The sequence below is a fragment of the Macaca thibetana genome, chromosome 6 (genome assembly GCF_024542745.1).
Source record: "Macaca thibetana thibetana isolate TM-01 chromosome 6, ASM2454274v1, whole genome shotgun sequence".
Taxonomy (NCBI): Eukaryota; Metazoa; Chordata; class Mammalia; order Primates; family Cercopithecidae; genus Macaca; species Macaca thibetana.
The window spans coordinates 135,727,899-135,746,206 of NC_065583.1; the positions used below are offsets into that span (position 1 = coordinate 135,727,899).

General features: G+C 43.1%; 3 protein-coding genes across 11 annotated transcripts in view; all 3 read left to right on the top strand.

Moving 5' to 3' along the window:
- BRIX1 (biogenesis of ribosomes BRX1) overlaps positions 1–18,308 on the top strand; it is a 305,669-nt gene that overhangs the window by 122,110 nt on the left and 165,251 nt on the right. The window lies entirely within an intron of this gene.
- RAI14 (retinoic acid induced 14) overlaps positions 1–18,308 on the top strand; it is a 174,544-nt gene that overhangs the window by 87,813 nt on the left and 68,423 nt on the right. For 6 of the 9 annotated variants that reach the window (XM_050793812.1, XM_050793818.1, XM_050793811.1 and 3 more), the window contains one exon: positions 12,881–13,011. In XM_050793812.1, coding sequence (XP_050649769.1) covers positions 12,881–13,011 — 131 coding nt within the window. Of the gene's footprint in view, positions 1–12,613; positions 12,740–12,880; positions 13,028–18,308 lie in introns of those variants that run through there. The other 3 variants (XM_050793809.1, XM_050793817.1, XM_050793815.1) reach the window with 2 other exon arrangements.
- The window catches only part of TTC23L (tetratricopeptide repeat domain 23 like), a 155,176-nt gene continuing 140,210 nt past the window's right edge, over positions 3,343–18,308 (top strand). The window contains exon 1 of the mRNA XM_050793844.1: positions 3,343–3,371. The gene's annotated coding sequence lies outside the window, so the exon portion shown is untranslated. The remainder of the gene's footprint in view (positions 3,372–18,308) is intronic.

The window sequence follows — 18,308 nt, forward strand, 5'->3', positions numbered from 1 at the left end:
TTTATAAAGCAAATAATCTTGTTTTAAATGCTTTTGTGTAACTGCAAATTTTATATTTAATACTGAGTTTTCTTTAGGTGTGGTTCCTGTGGTTAAAAGGCACTTATTCAGACCTCAGAGTTCCCCCTCTTGATACCAGCAGACTGAGGTCTCTCCCTCGGCCCCAGTGACCACTTTGCTGTGATCTGCCGTTCTCTTCCAATTGGCTTGGTTTTTTGGAAGTCTTCCTCCATGTGATGGGCATATGCGGGAGGCAGGAAAGGGCAGTGATGAGAGCATTGGAGTGAGGGTTTGAATTCCAGGTCTTCCACTCTCTGACTTTAACTTTAGGCAAGATGCTTATATATCTGTGCCTCCGTTTTCTCATCAGTAACATGAAGATAACAATATCTGCTTCAGGATGGTCTATCAGTTTCCTGTGACCGCTGTAACAAATGACCACAAACTGGGTGGCTTGAAACAACAGAAATATATTCTCTCAACAGAAATGATTCTCGAAAATCAAGGCATTGGCAAGGCCATGCTCCCTCCCAAAGTTCTAGGGAAGAATCCCTTGCTGCTTCTAGCTCCTGGTGGTTGCTGGCAATCTTTGATGTTCCTTGGTTAATGGCAGCATAACTCCAGTCTCTGCCTCCATTATCACATAGCCTTCATCCTGTGTCTCCTCTATGCCTTTGAGTCTCTCTCTCCTTACAAGGACACCAATCATTGGATGTTCGATCCAACTTAAACCAATATGACCTCATCTTAACTTGATGGTGTTTGCAAAGACCCTATTATCCAATAAGGTTACATTCTGTGGTTCTGGGAAAATGTGCATTTTCTGGGGATACTGTTCAACACAGTACAGGTGGTTATGGTGATTTAAATGAAATAAATTATTTATGGCACCTGGAAGGGACTAGCACATACTCTCAAAATTCAGCAAATCACAAGAAGCCACTTTGTCGTAAGACTTGACTCATTTGCTGTACAATCTCATTGCTCCTTTTTCATTTGACATTTGCTGCTCTTGGTTATGCTGGGCCACCCTCATCTCATGTTTTTCACTGTATTTTAGGGACATATAAGTGGCTCCCTAATATTTCACCAGGATCTTTCCTTTCTGCCATCATTCTGGGAACTCTAACATTTACATCAATGACCCGTCCAACACCCTGCCTCTGATCTATAGGATCAGTCCCTGGATCTTATCCTTACCTGTCTCCAGTCCCATAGTCATTGCAGGTACTCTCTGACTGCCCCTTCTTACCCTTTCACCCTGGAATCTCTGCTTTACTCCCTGTCTTTTCAGTCTCCCATGATGGATCAAGCCAACTGCCCCTTTCCCCCATCCTACCGGATGCCCCCGGTAAGGTCACAGTGAAAAATCATGTGACCTTACCAAATGATTTCTCTATGGAGTTACAATTGCTGCTCCCAACTGGACCTTTGGAGCTGTTCAAAAACCCTTTTATTTGTTTTAGGCAGGTTTCCTTACTCACTTCCCCCTGGGAGCTATTGAAGCATTACCACGTGTGGGGCTTCTTTGCCCACCACTGACCCTGCTTACTCTGTCTCCCATTTCCCCAAGAAAGGGTAGAAGCCATAAAACACAAACGGTGACTTCTTCCCTGCCACTGCATCTCTGCTCATCCTCCTCTTCCTCTTTACTATTTCAGAGGCAGAATACGACCCCAATTCACAAAGATCAGCCTTCTGCCTGGGTTGAATCCTCAATTCTGCCACCTCCCAGCCCCTTTCATCACACCTCCCCCACTTATACTACCCCCCCTTTTTTTTTTCTTTTTTTCTTTTTACGGAGACAGAGTCTCGCTCTGTAGCCTAGGCTGGAGTGCAGTGGTGTGATCTTGGCTCACTGCAACTTCTGCCTCCTGGGTTCAAGCGATTCTCCTGCCTCAGCCTCCCGAGTAGCCGGGATTACACGGCGTACCACCACACCCAGCTAATTTTTGTATTTTTAGTAGAGACGAGGTTTCACCATGTTGGCCAGGCTGGTCTTGAACTCCTGACCTCAAGTCATCTGCCTGCCTCAGCCTCCCAATCCTTATACCTTTCATGCTGTCTCTGTCTCCACTGACTCCTTTGCTTGCCCCAGTCTATAAACACATTTAAACCCTCCTAAAAAGTTTAAACATCCTAAAAATTTCCTGATATGGTTTGGCTGTGTCCCCACCCAAATCTCAACTTGAATTGTAAATCCTAGAATTCTCACGTGTTGTTGGAGGGACCCAGGGAGAGGTAATTGAATCATGGGGGCTGGTCTTTCCTGTGCTATTCTCATGATAGTAAATAAGTCTCACGAGATCTAATGGGCTTCTCAGGGGTTTCTGCTTTTGCTTCTTCCTCATTTTTCTCTTCCCACCGCCATGTAAGAAGTGCCTTTTGCCTCCTCCCATGATTCTGAGGCCTCCCCAGCCGTGTGGAACTGTAAATCCAATTAAACCTCTTTTTCTTCCCAGTCTCAGGTATGTCTTTATCAGCAGCGTGAAAACCAGCTAATACAGTTCCCTCCTTTACCTTCCATTGAATTGCTTTGGCTTCTCCTCTGGAGAGAACCAACTGTGTTGTAAATGGAGTGACTGCATATGTTTTTTAACTTCTTTGTGCCTTATTTTCCTTATCTATAAAGGGCTAATAATAGTACCTACCTCATAGGGTTATTGTAAAGGTTAAATTGTAATACAGTACAGCTCCTCGCACTGTACATTTTAATTTTAGTAGTAATGGTATCCCCTTTGGGCATTCATAGGAATGAGTCCACAGCATTACTCTAGCACTGATAAACAATGACATAAGTAGCTATTGGGTATGTTTCTGTTCTCAGAAGTCTGAAGGCTCCTTGAGGAACAATATTCCTATCAATCTTTTTATGCCAAGCACTTCACATAGTACATAAGAAGTACATAGTACACATACTCTCTCACTCTGTAAATAATGAATATAAGTAAATGAGTAGTTGAAACCAATAGAATTGGATGGAATAATTTTTCTCCATGAAGGAAAAAATTGGCTTCACCTATTTTAGACCTGTCTCTGCCCCCATGAGACTGTGCTTTGGCTTCTTGTGACATGGTGGGTCTTTAAAATTATTTAATAATTTAAAATTCTTAACGAGGTTAATTAATAGTAGCTCCCAAGGTAGAAATAAGAAAAACAAAGCCTTTCCATGCACAGCTCTGAACTGAGCCCCTACCATCCAGTGGGCAGTGGGCAAGGGGCTTGGGGCTGAGTGGTGAACAAGACAGATGCTGGCCATTGCCCATGCCCTGGAAGTCTAGTCCAGTAGATGGTCAACAGACCTTTACAGATACTTTAGAAATACTATTTAATTACAACCATGCCAAGGCCTATGGAAGAGAGCATGGGGGACCCCAGCAAGGAGAACTAACCTGGTCCTGGTGGCCACGAAGGGCTGGGGAAAAGGAAAGCAATGAGGAGGAGGAGCTTGCTAAGGTGGATAGGGCAGAGGGACCAGCCTGTTTCTGGATGGAGGTGTTTATGTATTATGTCCATGCCACAGCACTCAGCATTTATGTGGAAAAGACCTCAGGAAGCGCTGACACACTTCATTTAGGGAGGGTGATGGATTTCAGGGTGAACAGCAGGGACAGTGTAACCTGCATTTGTGAATAATCTTAAGCAAAAATATAAGGAAAGGGAAAAGACATTTTAGATAAACTTATCAGGTATTGGTCTGAAGTAACGAACATTATCTGGAACGCTCTTTTATGAAACTGCTGACTAGGTGTTTGCCATGTTGTATTGGTAATTTTTTGGTTGTAAGGTTTTGCTTGTATCAACTTGTTATTTACGCTCTCTACTAAATACATCTCGTATGTTTTGATCCTTGTGTCTTTTCTTCTCTCCTTTAATTTAAATATTACTCCTTGCAAGGACTGGTTCACAATCCAGTCAGGAAACCCCCTGCTTGCCCAGCTGTAAGTTGTCTTTCCCTTCTAGTGTGTCAATTCACCATTTTGCTCACGTTGCCACTTCTAATATCCTATTTTGCATTGTTGGCATATTTCTGGTATTACTGTATTTTATCTCCACAACTATATAGAAAATTTGGGAGCCTCATGCCTATAATCCAGCACTTTGGAAGGCTGAGGTGGGAGGATCCCTTGAGCTCAGGAGTTCAAGACCAGCCTGGGCAACCTAGGCGGACTCCGTCTCTACAAATTAAAAAAATAAAAATTAAAAAAAAAAAAAGAAAATTTGGGAAAGGCTATACTGCATGTAAAACACACTTATTTGTTGAATATATGAATGAATGATAGGGATTAGATCTCACTTATCTGTGTAACAGCTATAGAATCTTCTCTATTACCCTGCACCTAGTAGATACATATCTATAAGTACTGGTGGATATAGTCAACCGGGGAAAATATTATTTGAGACTGAAGCTTGCCTGTTTCTTGTACTCTTTCTTAAAACGATGAGGTGTGTGCAATTTTTTTTCCTGGACAATATGAATCTGAAACCTTCCCAGTGAAAACAGTTTACTTTGTCTTTCGTCTTAGCCTTGCTGATTATATTGGCAAAACAGTCTGCTTACCGAAAACTGGAGCAAGAAGTGCAGCTTTTCTCAAGATAATCTCAAATAGATTCCTCCAGATGGCTGCCCAAGCAGAGCCACAGAACAAGAGCGTTCTAATTGGTGATGGTTAGGGTTTTTGCATCTTTTCTCAAGAAAGTCAAAGAAACTCTCTTCCTGGCTTCTTCCGTGCCACTGGATTATTTTGATTGAGTTGATATATTTGAAAACTCAAAATCTCTTGACTAGCCAAATGTCTGTGACCACTGAGTTCCACTGGTTTTTCAGGTCCCAATGATTAAACCAAAATAAAAGAAGGTGATGCCATGTCTGGCCAAGGGCAGACACTGCTGGTTGCCAAATCCCCAGCGTTCATCACCCGGTTGACATGATGTTTGCTATTCTAGATGGAGGCAGGCAAGGCTTCAAAAAGGCCAAGCTTCAAGAGAAAACCTTAAAGCGAGTCAGTGTCATTTGGAAATGATTTGATGAATAGGACACTTACCGGCCAGCCAATATCATTTGTGATATATTAGCAGGAATGTTTGGAGCCCACATTGAGGGTAAGGGCTCTTTCCCACATGCCGCCCCTCATAGCTGACACATTACACATGTCTCTGGAGCATAACATATGGCTTCCTGAACTTGCAAATATGGCCTAATGTGCTCTGTTGAAATCGTGTCTGTTTAAACAGTCTCTTGGAAAAGTGAGCCATATTCAATAAAATCGTTAATTTCATGTCCGTGAATGTTTCTCTAGAGCCCTTTAAAATATAATTTTGAAGGAGCCTAGTAGAAAATTTGCATTAAGGTGTTATCAGCCTCTAAAAGAGTATTGGACTATCGGTCCTGAATTGTAAATATTAAAATATTCATAGAGCATTAGTCAAGAAGGAACAGTGCAGCTCATCAAATTCCAGAAGAATCACCATTTTAGGTACCTACTATGTGCCAGGCTGTTTATGTATGTTTCGTCTAATTCTCAGGATAATTTATAAGTAGGTAGGATTTCCTGCCATTTATAGATAAGGACAGGGAGGCCCAGGGACACTGATGACCACCTAGAAGTGATGGAACTAGAATTTCAACTCAATAGCACCAAACTCTGAAATCTGTCTCTTCTTTTCTACACTAGGAATTTTAAACTTGGGATTAGGGGTGGACTGGGTGGGGGTAGATATTTAAGCCAGAAATCAAATGCAAGTGTTTGTGTGGATGTGCATTATTCTGAGGAAAGTCTGCAACTTTACCAGATTCTCCAGGTGGTCCATGGGCCTCCAAAAAATTAAGAATCAGATTTTGGCACCACTCTGCCTTTTTTTTTAAGAGATGAGGAAACAGCAAATGAGACTGAACTGTTCGAAGGCGTTTGACCTGGTGTTGACTTGACCAAAACCTGAACCACAGGACTTCTTTCTAAATTCTGTGTGTATGTGTTTTGTATGCCTGAAGGGGGATGGTGAGGGAAGGAGAAGGAAATAAAAGATATAAATTACATTTGGAGAAAGTACACAAAATGATGTACAGTCTAACAAGTAGTTTTAAAGTGAGCCTCTGAGGAGCTGCTAATCAGACCCTAAAACAGAGCAAGTCCCAGAATGGTCCCAGGTGTCCCTTCCTGATAGGATGCCACACCTTCAGCCCTAATCATGACCCTTACTTTTATAGTGACCTTATCCTGACTTTGCTTTATAATTTTTTTTTTTTTTTTTTTTGAGATGGAGTTTTGCTCTTGTTGCCTAGGTTGGAGTGCAATGGCATGATATCAGCTCACCACAACCTTCGCCTCCCAGGTTCAAGTGATTCTCCTGCCTCAGCATCCCCGGTAGCTGGAATTACAGGCATACGCCACCAGGCCCGGCTAATTTTGTATTTTTAGTAGAGACAGGGTTTCTCCATGTTAGGCTGGTCTCAAACTCCCGACCTCAGGTGATCTGCCTGCGTCAGCCTCCCAAAGTGCTGGGATTAACAAGTGTGAGCCACCGCGCCTGGCCATAATTTTTTTCTTTTTTTAAATTTGAAATGGAGTCTCGCTCTTGTTGCCCAGGCTGCAGTGCTTACTACAACCTCTGCCTCCTGGGTTCAAGTGATTCTCCTGCCTCAGCCTCCCGAGAAGCTGGGATTATAGGTGTCTGCCACCATGCCTGGCAAATTTTTTTGTATTTTTAGTAGAGACGGGGTTTCACCATGTTGGCCAGGCTGGTCTCGAACTCCTGACCTCAAGTGATCTGCTCACCTCGGCCTCCCAAAGTGTTGGGATTACAGGCATCAGCCACCTCACCCAGCCTATAATTTTATCATCAGTGTATACATCCCTAAACACTACGGTTCCATGTTTCCTGTTTCCATCTTCGTGTGCATGCAGTCATACTATTGTGGGTTTTCTTGTGTGTGTCTTGCTTCTTTCACCAATACTGCTTTTAATACCCATCTGTGTTGTTGTATGTAGTTGTAGTTTGTTCATTTTCATTGCTGTGTGGTATTCTATAGCTTGATTATGTGATAATTTATTTATCCATCATCTGTTATTGGAAATTTGGGTTACTTGTAATTCTTGCCTGTTATGAGCAATGCTTTCATTGACATTCGAATACATGTCTTATATGCAGGTTGGGGAAAGACCAATATTTACTCAGCTTTTGTGGGCAACAAAATACCTAGTTCTACAAGAAAATAGCGAAGAGTTCTTCTCTTCCCAAGTTCTTCTCTTCCTTAATGCCTTGTGGAAGAAGAAAATTCTTTCAAGTAAATTCTCTTGTTAGCCTCAGTATAGGTTCCAGTTGTCCTCAAGCTAGATAAAAATCAAAGGATGCACTCATTGAACCTAAGTGATTCCAGGGCTCCACCCCAGACTCCTGGGGTCAGAATCTGCCAGATGGGGCCTGAGAGTCTGCAGATTTAACAAGCACCCAGTTGATTCTTGTGACTGGGGGACACCGCCTTCACCCCAATTGAATTTATAAGGCTGGGCTCCTTAGTTGGGAAGAGATTTGAAGAAAGCGTTCACATGATTAAAATCTCGGAAAATTGGCCTTTTGTTAAAAAAGTTAAGGGAGTTGGATTTATTTAGCCTATAAAAAAATCTGAAATACGATTCAATAGTTGTTTGCAAAAGAATGAAACTTTTGTAAATGAAAAAACAAATATTTGCTAAGTCAAGAGAGATTTAGGTCAATCAACCTCCTGCTAAAATCAGCAGCAAATACTGACCATTTACCAGCCACCATGGGGGTAAGAAATGAAGCCTGTTCTCAGGGCCTTCAGGGAGCAAAAGACAGGAGACAAACTGTAAGCTCTCGAACAAAAACCAGGATGCAATATTTCATCAAGTCTAGACTGTGGGCTTCGGTTGAGATGAGCCAGTGGGTGGCCCCCAGGGACGCAATGGAGTAGAGAAACAGAGAGAGGTCACCAGGAAAGGGTGGAGAAAGCCTGCAATGCTTGAGCTAGGCTTTAGAAATACGCCTTTGCGTAGGCGGATGGGATAACAGAGCATTCTGAAGCAGTGGCTGCCAGTGTTTTCTCTCGTGATCCTCCAGCAAGAAATATGCATATTTCTTACATATATATATATATATATCTTTTCTTTTCTTTCTTTTTTTTTTTTTTTGAGACAAGGTCTCGCTTTGTCACCCAGGCTGGAGTGCAGTGGCGCAATCTTGGTTCACTGCAACCTCCACCTCCCGGGTTCAAGCAGTTATCCTGCCTCAGACTCCCAAGCAGCTGGGATGGCAGGCATGAGCCACCGTGCCCCTCCAAGAAATGTATTTTACATCATCAGTCAGCATACACATACATGCAACAAATAAAAGTTTCGTAAGACATTTAACTTTATTAAAGATGGTGCATCTGATGTTTTCTATGTTTTGATTTTATTTTTTTAACATGTTAGATTAACCAATAAACTATATAGGTTTCATAGAGTTGAAAACTATAAGAGGACCAGAAGCCCAGTGTGGAGGCAGAGTCAGTCCTGTCATATGGAGGGCATGCTAGTTAGAGGAGAGGATTTTCACTGAAAGTGGTGAGAGGTAATATTGTTAGTTTGATGGTGGTCTCCAAAAGCCTTCCTTGATTCTAGAGCATGAATGAATTACTTTGGGATGTTATGATAACATTTCAAACTTCACCTATTTACTTGACCAGCTCTACTTTGGACAGTAGATTGACCAAAGTGACTTTTTGAGATTTCTTTTGATGCTTGGGGGTGGGGGTAGGGGAGAGGATTTGCTTCTGGATTCCAAAGAATGACTCAAAGTGCTTATTGAACATCTATTTTGTCTCATGTTGTGATTGGCTATGGGAATTTTGGTATAGAAAATGGCACTGGAGCCAGGCATGTTGGCTCACATGCCTGTAATCCCAGCACTTTGGGAGGCCAAGGCAGGAGGATCACTTGAGGTCAGGAGTTCCAGACCAGCCTGGCCAACATGGTGAAAACCCATCCCTACTAAAAATACGACAATTGGGCCAGGTGTTGTGGCTCACGCCTGTAATCCCAGCACTTTGGGAGGCCAAGGTGGGCAGATCACAAGGTCAAGAGATTGAGACCATCCTGGCCAACATGATAAAACCCCATCTCTACTAAAAATACAAAAATTAGCAGGGTGTGGTGGTGGGCGCCTGTAGTCCCAGCTATTCGGGAGGCTGAGGCAGGAGAATCACTCGAATCCAGGAAGCGGAGGTTGCAGTGAGCTGAGATTGCGCCACTGCACTCCAGCCTGGTGACAGAGCGAGAGACTCCATCTCAAAAATAAATAAATAAATAACCGGGCATGGTGGCAGATACCTGTAATCCCAGCTACCCAGGAGAAATAGGAGAGTCGTTTGAACTCGGGAAGTGGAGGTTGCAGTGAGTCGAGATCACACCACTGCACTCCAGCCTGGGCAACAAAGTGAGACTCCGTCTCAAAAGAAAAAAAAGAGAGTATGGCACTGGATAGAATAGTTTTATAGGAGAGGATGAGAGGATGTAGGAAATATCTCCGTGGGCAAGTTTAGGAAGGAAAAGTGAGGACATCTTGAGCACTGTGCTTCTGGAAGGAGCATGGTATGGCCAGTTGTGCACGTCAGAGCTAATTGCAAGTATGATGAGTGGCCTGGCCCAGGACTAGACAACTCTGCTACTGATAAGAATCCAGATTCCTGGATCAGAGGTCTAATTGGGACCCTACTTGGCCTCTATTTTTAGCATGCTTGTAAGAATTTTAAGAGCAAAACTCTTTTTAAAATTTTTCATTTTTTGAGATGGCATTTCACTGTGTTGCCCAGAGTGGTCTCGAACTCCTCAAGCAATCCTTCTGCTTTGGCCTCCCCAGTAGCTGGGATTACAGTTATGAGCTACCACGCCCAGCAAGAGTAAAACTCTTACCTTCTCTCCTCTTTTCCCAGCCTAGCTCTGCTTACTGTGAACCCCATCTGCCGCACTTCTTGAATGATGTTGTGGATTATTTATTGAAGATTTGCTTGTGTAACCATGTTCTCTTCATCTGCTCCAAGAGGAAAGTAAATTCTGGCTTGCACTGAGGAGAGGTTCTAAATAGAAGAGAGGCATTTCAGACCTCTAGGAATGTGGCATTGACCTTGTCTTCCAAAGAGCAGGATAGGGAGGATCTCTCCTGCCATGTCGTATAGAAATTGAACTCCCTAAAGATCCACGTGGAACTAATTTTAGGAAACCCCTGCAATCGGATTTTTCTCTACTTAAGAGTAGAGTGCTTTAGCAATGTTGAAAAGGAAAATCCTTTCATGTAGCAGTTCCTTTGCTTGAGTACTTTCAGTCCTGTCCTCTGAGATTTCATATCCTTTTGATCTTCCCAGTCCAGTTTTAATTTGTTCAGTTCAAGTTAGAAAAGGATTTTGAAAAACAATACTTTTCTCTTTTGGGATTCTATAGGTAGGGATCGTTGGTCCTAAATGTTCTTCAGTAAACTTTCCCTCCCTTTTTTCTTTGCTTATAAAATGCCCTCTGGGGGAAATAAGCTGCACTGTGTTTCTTGGGGCTTGATCATTTGCTGCAGTTGTTTGTACAGTTGTTAAGTTACGCTTTCTATTCCACTAAAAAATGATGCTGTGAGGATTGCCATATTTCTTGTGTTTCCCTTCAACAGGAAGCTTGATTGGTAACTAAAGACAACATCTCATGTCTTCTTTGTGAGTAAATTGCTGTAGTAGGAGCGTGGCTGATGTTGGTCCAGACGCATTCTTACTTTGTTAAACATATGAAGAGAGTCATCATCGTCAAGGAGAGCTGCACTGGTTTACATGGTAGCCCCTGGCTAACGGCATGTGAAGTCTCAAAGTTAAAAGTTCACTTATTCAGTAGCACTAACCACATTTCCAGTGCTCAGTAGCCACAAGTGGCTCATGCAGTATTGACATTTTGGGCCAGATTATTCTTGGTGGGAGTAGGAGGACTGTCTTGTGCATTTGTGCATTGTAGGATGTTCAGCAGCACACCTGGTCTCCACCTACTCTATGCCAGTAACACTCTATAGACATAACAACCAAAATGTTTCCAGAGATTGCCAAATGACCCACAGGGGCAAAACAAATCCTGGTTAAGAATCACTGGCTTTGTGGCTATAGTATTTGAAAGCTCAGATAGAGAACATTTCCATGATGGTAGACAGTACTGTTCTAGAATCATCCCTAGCAGAATTTGGGGAATTTTATGTAATAAGAATTTTGAGCTTTGGCGGAATCACAGAGGACGTACAGTCCAAAGCCTGGGGAAACTGAGGCACAGAACGATTTATGGGTGACATCAGATCACACAACATGTGTCAATCTGGACTTCTGGACTTCAAGTTCACGCAGCCCAGAGAACAAGCTGCTGATTTTTGTTCAAACCTGCTTCGTTCTTACTGTGCATTTGCACTCAGTGTTGGCTGTGGGGGAGGACGGAGTCCTAAAAACTGGGAATGGTTCAGTCCTGAGATGTTCAGAGATGCAAATTCTGGACACATCTCTTTTATCCCTCCCTGGCTTGTGGCTTTGTTTAAGGCTGTACATATGGGCTAGGGTTGGGAGGGTGACTGAGACATTTGATGGACAAAGACCTGTTGAGTTTCCTCATTTCCATCAGTACAGAGATTGGGAACATACTCCCGGGGCCATGGAAGACTGTCATCCTATAAAATTTCTTCTTTTTTGCTTTTAAATCTTCATTATCTCCTCTGTCTGCTTCCTTGTAGGGGTCCATCGTAAAGCCATTAATACGAAATACCTGGAGGTTCGTTTCTTCAGAGGCCGCAAGGAAGCAGAGTCTATAGAAAGCTTTGGGAAGGGAAAAGGAGTCTCTCTCAGGATGTGGTGTCCACAGCTGAAGGGCTCAGAAAGTGGGCTTAGCTCAGGGGCCTGGTGCAGGAGATGACTGGAAATCAGCCCGGGCTCACAAAGTACCCAGGGGCTTTGATGTGCCCAGCATCTTTCCTTCCTCCCCCTCTCTCCCTCATTAATCCCATGTGCTTCGACACCTCCCAATGACTCTTCAGTCACTGGTTCTATAATTCTCTCCCTCCTCTGCTCCCAAACCTCCAATGGCTCACTGCTGCCTTTTATTAAAGTCTTTCTTAGTCTTATATTGAGGGCCCATTTGCTCTTGTATAGAAATCATCTCTTTCCCTCCTAAGTGTAGAAACCAGTTTTGCATATATGAGCGCCTTACTGTTACTGTGGTTTGCAGAATTATTCAGTTGGGGTTTGGCATTGACAGTGATTGAGGCTTTGCTCAAAGCTCTTTGATGTTTAATAGCTTGCTCAGGAAGAAGTTTTGTTTCTGGTGAGACTTTGTTGAGTCGGTAGCCTGGACAACTACTTAAAATCAGTATCCAGCTGAAAATTCAGGGCCTAGTAAACAGACCAGAAAGAAGGCAATAAAAGCTGATGAAAAATCGTGTGTCTGTAAACCTCGGGTAACCTTGAGCTGCTGGTTTGGTTCTGTAACACGGTGAACAGAGTGAGCTGTGGATGAGGTCAAAGGCCAGTGTGCTGAGGAGCAGCTGTCTAGTTCAGCTAGAAATTAGCTAATGTGTAAACCGGCCTTGAGGTCTTTTTAAGTTGCTTCATATTCCTAGTGTTAGTTAAAAGAAGTAACTTTTATCTCAGACTTTGGTGACTAGCTGTGATTTCATTGCTCTATTTATGTTTTCTTTTGGGAAAGCGGCCTTCTTGGGTGTCTCCATGGTGAAGGGGAAGGTATTTTAAAACATGCTTCTTTGGGAGCAGGTTTTGATTTGAGTGATGGGAGGGTGGGGGCTGCGAGGACCGCAGCCCTGCTGGTCAGTGCAGCTGTGGTCAATGTTGTTCACAACCTCTGTTTCTTCTCTTTCTCTATAGACCAATGAGTGGAACAAGAATGATGACAGGCTGCTGCAGGCCGTGGAGAATGGAGATGCGGAGAAGGTGGCCTCATTGCTCGGCAAGAAGGGGGCCAGCGCCACCAAACACGACAGCGAGGGCAAGACCGCGTAAGCTGAAACACTGGTTTGCAGATATGCCAGTTATGGGTTTTTGGGGATGTTCTCTGGAATCCTTAGTATCCGCAGGGGAATTTCACATGTGCTCCCGCTCCACTCCCATATTGAAATATGTGAGAAGATATTTTAATCTAGTTCCTTTCTCTCCAAATTCCAAGTCACACATGGAGCTTTACCTCGAATGGGTATACATGTTTCCAGGTATTAGCAAAGGTTTTACCTCCCAAGATTGCAACCAGTTGTAGGTGAGACATGAATTCTGTCTTCGATAAGAAATAGCATAAAAGAGAAAAAAGTATTTTCCTATGACCCTCAAACCTTACTGTTTATTTATCTTAAACTACTTGTTTATTTATTTGATCTTCCTTAGCATAGATCAGTAAGTACGTGAGTAGTATGATTTTGCTTTGTGGTTTGCTGTGTGTAGTACTCTTGCTTGCCGTAATTAAAGCTACACACTTGATTAGTATTTGTGTGTGTTTGTGCATGTGCATGTATTTGTTTATATCCACTCTGACGTTGGCAGTGTTGTGGAGAGAGCACTGACTTTGGAGCCAGATAGACGTCTCACAAGAACTCTATCACTTATGACTTGTGTAATCCTTGAACCTCAGTTTCCTTACTCTAAAATGGAGACGGTATTAGTTAACTGTTAGAGTAGTTATGAGTATAAAATGAAATAATAATGTAGGTTGGATGCCCTCAGAAGCAGGCTCTGAGACAAGGATTTAAGTGCAAGTAGTTTCATATCTTTTTTTTAACATGTCAAATGACGGTTATTGTGTAATTACTGTGAAACACACAAAGCAGTAGTATATATTATTTAGGGATGTATACATACATACAATGCAAGTAATTTCTGTAGCCATTGATCCCAGGAAGCATGAGAAAGGAAGAAACCTGTATTTTTAAGGTGTGTTATTGACAGGTTCCAACTTTGTCACTCTTTCTTGAAGAGGATTCTGGGAATCTGTTTAGACCTAGAGCAGGGTTTGGCTATGTTGCCCAAGCTAGACTTGAACTCCTGGGCCCAAGCAATCCTCCTGTCGCAGTCTCCCAAGTAACTGGGACTACAGGCATGTGCCACCATGCCTGGCTACTGTCTGATTTTATAAATAAAGTTTTACTGGAACACAGCCACACCCATTCATTTAGGCATTGTCCATGACTGCTCCCACACTACAAAGGCAGAGTTGAGTAGTTATAGCAGAGACTACATGGCTCACAAAGCCCAGAGTATTTATCTAGCCTTTTACAAAAAGGGTTTCCTTATCCCAGGTTTATAGTATGCTTCAGAGTTTTTCCACCCAAGGTGTGAGGAACCTAGGGTACCTATCCCTTATCTCCTCTCCCTCAAAGGTTGAGCGCTGACCGGGTACAGTGGCTCCCGCCTGTAATCCCAGCACTTTGGGAGGCTGAGGCGGGTGGAATCACTTGAGGTCAGGAGTTTGAGACCAGCCTAGCCAAAATAGTGAAGCCCTGTCTCTACTAAAAATAGAAAAATTAGCCAGGTGTGGTGCAGGCATCTATAATCCCAGCTACTTGGGAGGCTGAGGCAGGATAATCACTTGAACCTAGGAGGCGTAGGTTGCAGTGAGCTGAGATTGCGCTACTGCACTCCAGCCTGGGCAACAGAGCAAGATTCTGTATCAAAAGGAAAAAAAGAAAAGAAAAAATTGAGTGCTACTCTAAGGGACACCATGGTCATGGCCAGAAAAAGTCTAAGGGGTCCCCAACCCCCAGGCCACAGATGGGACCAGTACTGCTCACAGCGGGAGATGAGCAGTGGTTGTGCAAGCATAACCTTCCTCTGTGTTTACAGCCACTCCCCACTGCTCGCATTACTATCTGAGCTCCGCCTCCTGTCAGATCAGCGGCAGCATTAGATTCTCACTGGAGCACAAACCCTATTGTGAACTGCACATGCCAGGGATCTAGGTTGCGAGCTCCTTATGAGAATCTAATGTTTGATGATCTGTCAGTGTCTCCTATTACCCCCAGATGGAACCGTCTAGTTCCAGAAAAAAAAGCTCAGGGCTCCCACAGATTCTACATTACAGCAAGTTGTATAATTATTTCATTATATATTAAAATGTAATAATAATAGAAATAAAATACACAATAAATGTAATACACTTGAATCATCCCAAAACCATCCCCCATACTTGGTCTGTGGAAAAACTGTCTTTCACAAAACTGGTCTCTGGTGCCGAAAAGATTGGGGACCAGTGGTCTAAGGGGATTTGGGAAGGGCACCTTCAGCTGTAGGTGCTCTGTATAAAGAGTGGCACAGCACCCAGCCCACAGTGGGCCCTTGATAAAACCAGTCACCTACCCTGCTCATCCTAGATTAGTGGTTCACAATCTTGGCCGCTTCTGCATTTCTGCATTCGAATCACCTGGAGTGCTTTTTTTTTTTTTTGAGATGGAGTCTCTGTCGCCAGGCTAGGGTACAGTGGCGTGATCTTGGCTCACTACAAACTCTGCCAGGCTGGAGTACAGTGGTGCAATCTTGGCTCACTGCAACCTCCGCCTCGTGGGTTCAGGCGATTCTCGTGCCTCTGCCTCCTGAGTAGCTGGGACTACAGGCACCTACCACCACACTGGGCTAATTTTTGTATTTTTAGTACAGATGGGGTTTCACCATGTTGGCCAGGATGGTGTCAGTCTGCTGATCTCGTGATCCGCCTGCCTCGGCCTCTCAAAGTGCTGGGATTATATACAGGCATGGAGTGCTTTTTAAAAATATTGATGACATATTGATCAGAATCACCCCAGATGCTCTGAATCACTTGGTCTGGGGAGAGGCCCAGGAATCTTTATTTTTTGTTCTGAGGTGTTTGGTGGTAAATGTTGGGGCTTTTGGTGTCCATTTTGAATCACTACTCGCCCTTCTTTGTCCCTGCTCTCCCTAGTCCAGGTTTGCACATGTTTGTGCAAGACAACCTCTTCAAGTCAACCCAGAGAAAGGGGAGAGAAATGTTTATGATAATTTTGCCCAAGATAGTACTTACTAAAGAGAAGACAGAAAATTTAGATGAGCAGCTTAGCTACAATTGTGATAACCTTAACAAATTTGAAGCTTTTGATCATAAGATATTTATTACATGTAGCATAGATGGTCAGGCTTATTTTATGTTCTCTCTCTCTTTTTATTGTGGTAAAATGCATATAACGTAAAATTTACCATTTTAACCATTTTAAAGCATACAATGTAGTGGCATTAAGTATATTCACAATGTTGCACAACCATTGTCACTTTCTAAGTTCTAGAACTTTCTAATCAACCCAAAGAAAACCCCATACCCATTAAGAAGGAACCCCACAACCTCCCCTCCCCTTCTTCTGGCAACCACGAATCTGGATTCTGTCTCTGGATTTGCCCACTCTGGATATTTTTTATAAATGTAATCATATAATATGTGGCCTCTTGTCTCAGTTCCTTTCATTTGGCATAATGTTTTCAAGGCTCACTCCAGTTGTAGCTTCTGTCAGTACTTCATTCTATTCTCTCTTCATGGTAGACATATACATAGCAGTTAGATAAGAGTCACCACCTCCATTTTGCAGATAATAAAACTAAGGCCCACATAACACAGCTCTTCCTGAATTTACCTTTTTGTATGCATGTGTGTGAGACAGAGTCTCACTCTGTCACCCAGGCTGGAGTGCAGTGGTGCAGTCACAGCTCACTGCAGCCTCAACCTCACAGGGTCAAGCGATCCTCCTGCCTCAGCCTCTCAATTAGCTAAGACTACATGCATGCACCACTGCACCCAGCTAATTTTGGTTTTGTTTTGTTTTGTTTTTGTAATGATGGGATCTTGCTGTCTTGTCCTAGTGATCCTCCCATGTCAGCTTCCCAAAGTGTTGGGATTACAGGCATGAGCCACCATTCCTAGCCTTCTATTTTCTAGAGGGCTTTTGTAGTAATTTTGCCCTGGAATCTACAGTTGCCTGTCTGTCTAGAGGCTTGATTTTGGCCCTGAAGGGCTTTCCTCTGGCTCTGCCCCACTTACCTACATCCTCTCTCCCTGCTGTTTCTTCTGGAGGTGGAGCTGTCTGCTCCCACCCTCCCCATAGGTCAGAACGTCCACCTGTGCACCCAGGTTTGATATCCAGTTCAAAATGCCATTCTCCCTGGTTCTCTTCATTCTTTTTGACTTTTCTTCTCTTTGAAATACTAGAAATCTTGATTTAGAACCTGGTATATTCAATTATTTTATTCCATTTATTTACAGATGGGGTCTTGCCATATTGCCCAGGCTTGATTTGAATGCTTGGCCTCAAGTGATCCTCCTGCCCCAGCCTCCTGAGTAGCTGGGACTATAAGGCATGCACTACCACACCTGCCTTTATTCTATTATATCGATGAACAGGAACAACAACAGAAATGTCTCCATTCTAAGAAAACCTTTGTTTTCTGAAAGACTTGATTCCCATACAGTACAGTAAAGCTCCCTAAGGACAGGGATGGTATAATCTTGTTGTATTGGTCTTTCCCATTGTTCTAGGCCCAAAGGAGGCCTTCAGTTGGGATTTGTGTAAGTAACGTTTCAGTGTGATTCTTGTGGAGAAAACATTCTTTTTTTGCTGATAATATCTTATGGGTAAATTGCTTAGGGGTGAATTAACTTGGATTCAGAGGGGAAAGAATTCTTCTGGTGAACATCACAACCTGACTTGGCTCTTCAGCTTCCATGGCAATTTAAATAGAGAAGTACTCAACCTTTACCACCTAGAGAGCCAGGCAGTCTAGAAAGTCCCAATAATGTGGCAACAAAGGCAGCCATCTCCACAGACGTTCTCCAGAATCCTCCATAACCCAAGGTCAATAACCAGATGGGTGGTTGGGTAATGCCTTAGACTTTTGAGTTTCTTTCTGGAGTATTTCCTTTCAGGGAAAGATGAGAATGCATGCCAGGAAATTTTCTTCCTCTAAGACTGATCAAAGAGGGGTTAAAAAAAAAAAAAGTAAAAGCAATTGAATGGCTGGAATTCATTTAGGAAAAGAATAAAGGAAGGGTGGTGTCTTGGGTAGGAAACGAACAAAATAGAGCAGAGCCAAGAGTTATAGCTGCAGGCTGTGTTTATGGAGTCAGGCCTGGCGTGCCTCTGCCCAGCTGTTCTCTTTCCATGGTGGATGTGAGGAAGTGGGAGGAGGTCAATGTCCTCAAACCTCTTACCGTAGAAGAGTCTAATTGTTTCAAGATGGGTTCCCCTACATTTAGATGTGCATTTAATTAAGGTTATGTGTGTTTGTCTTAGGAACAACCAGACTAAATAAA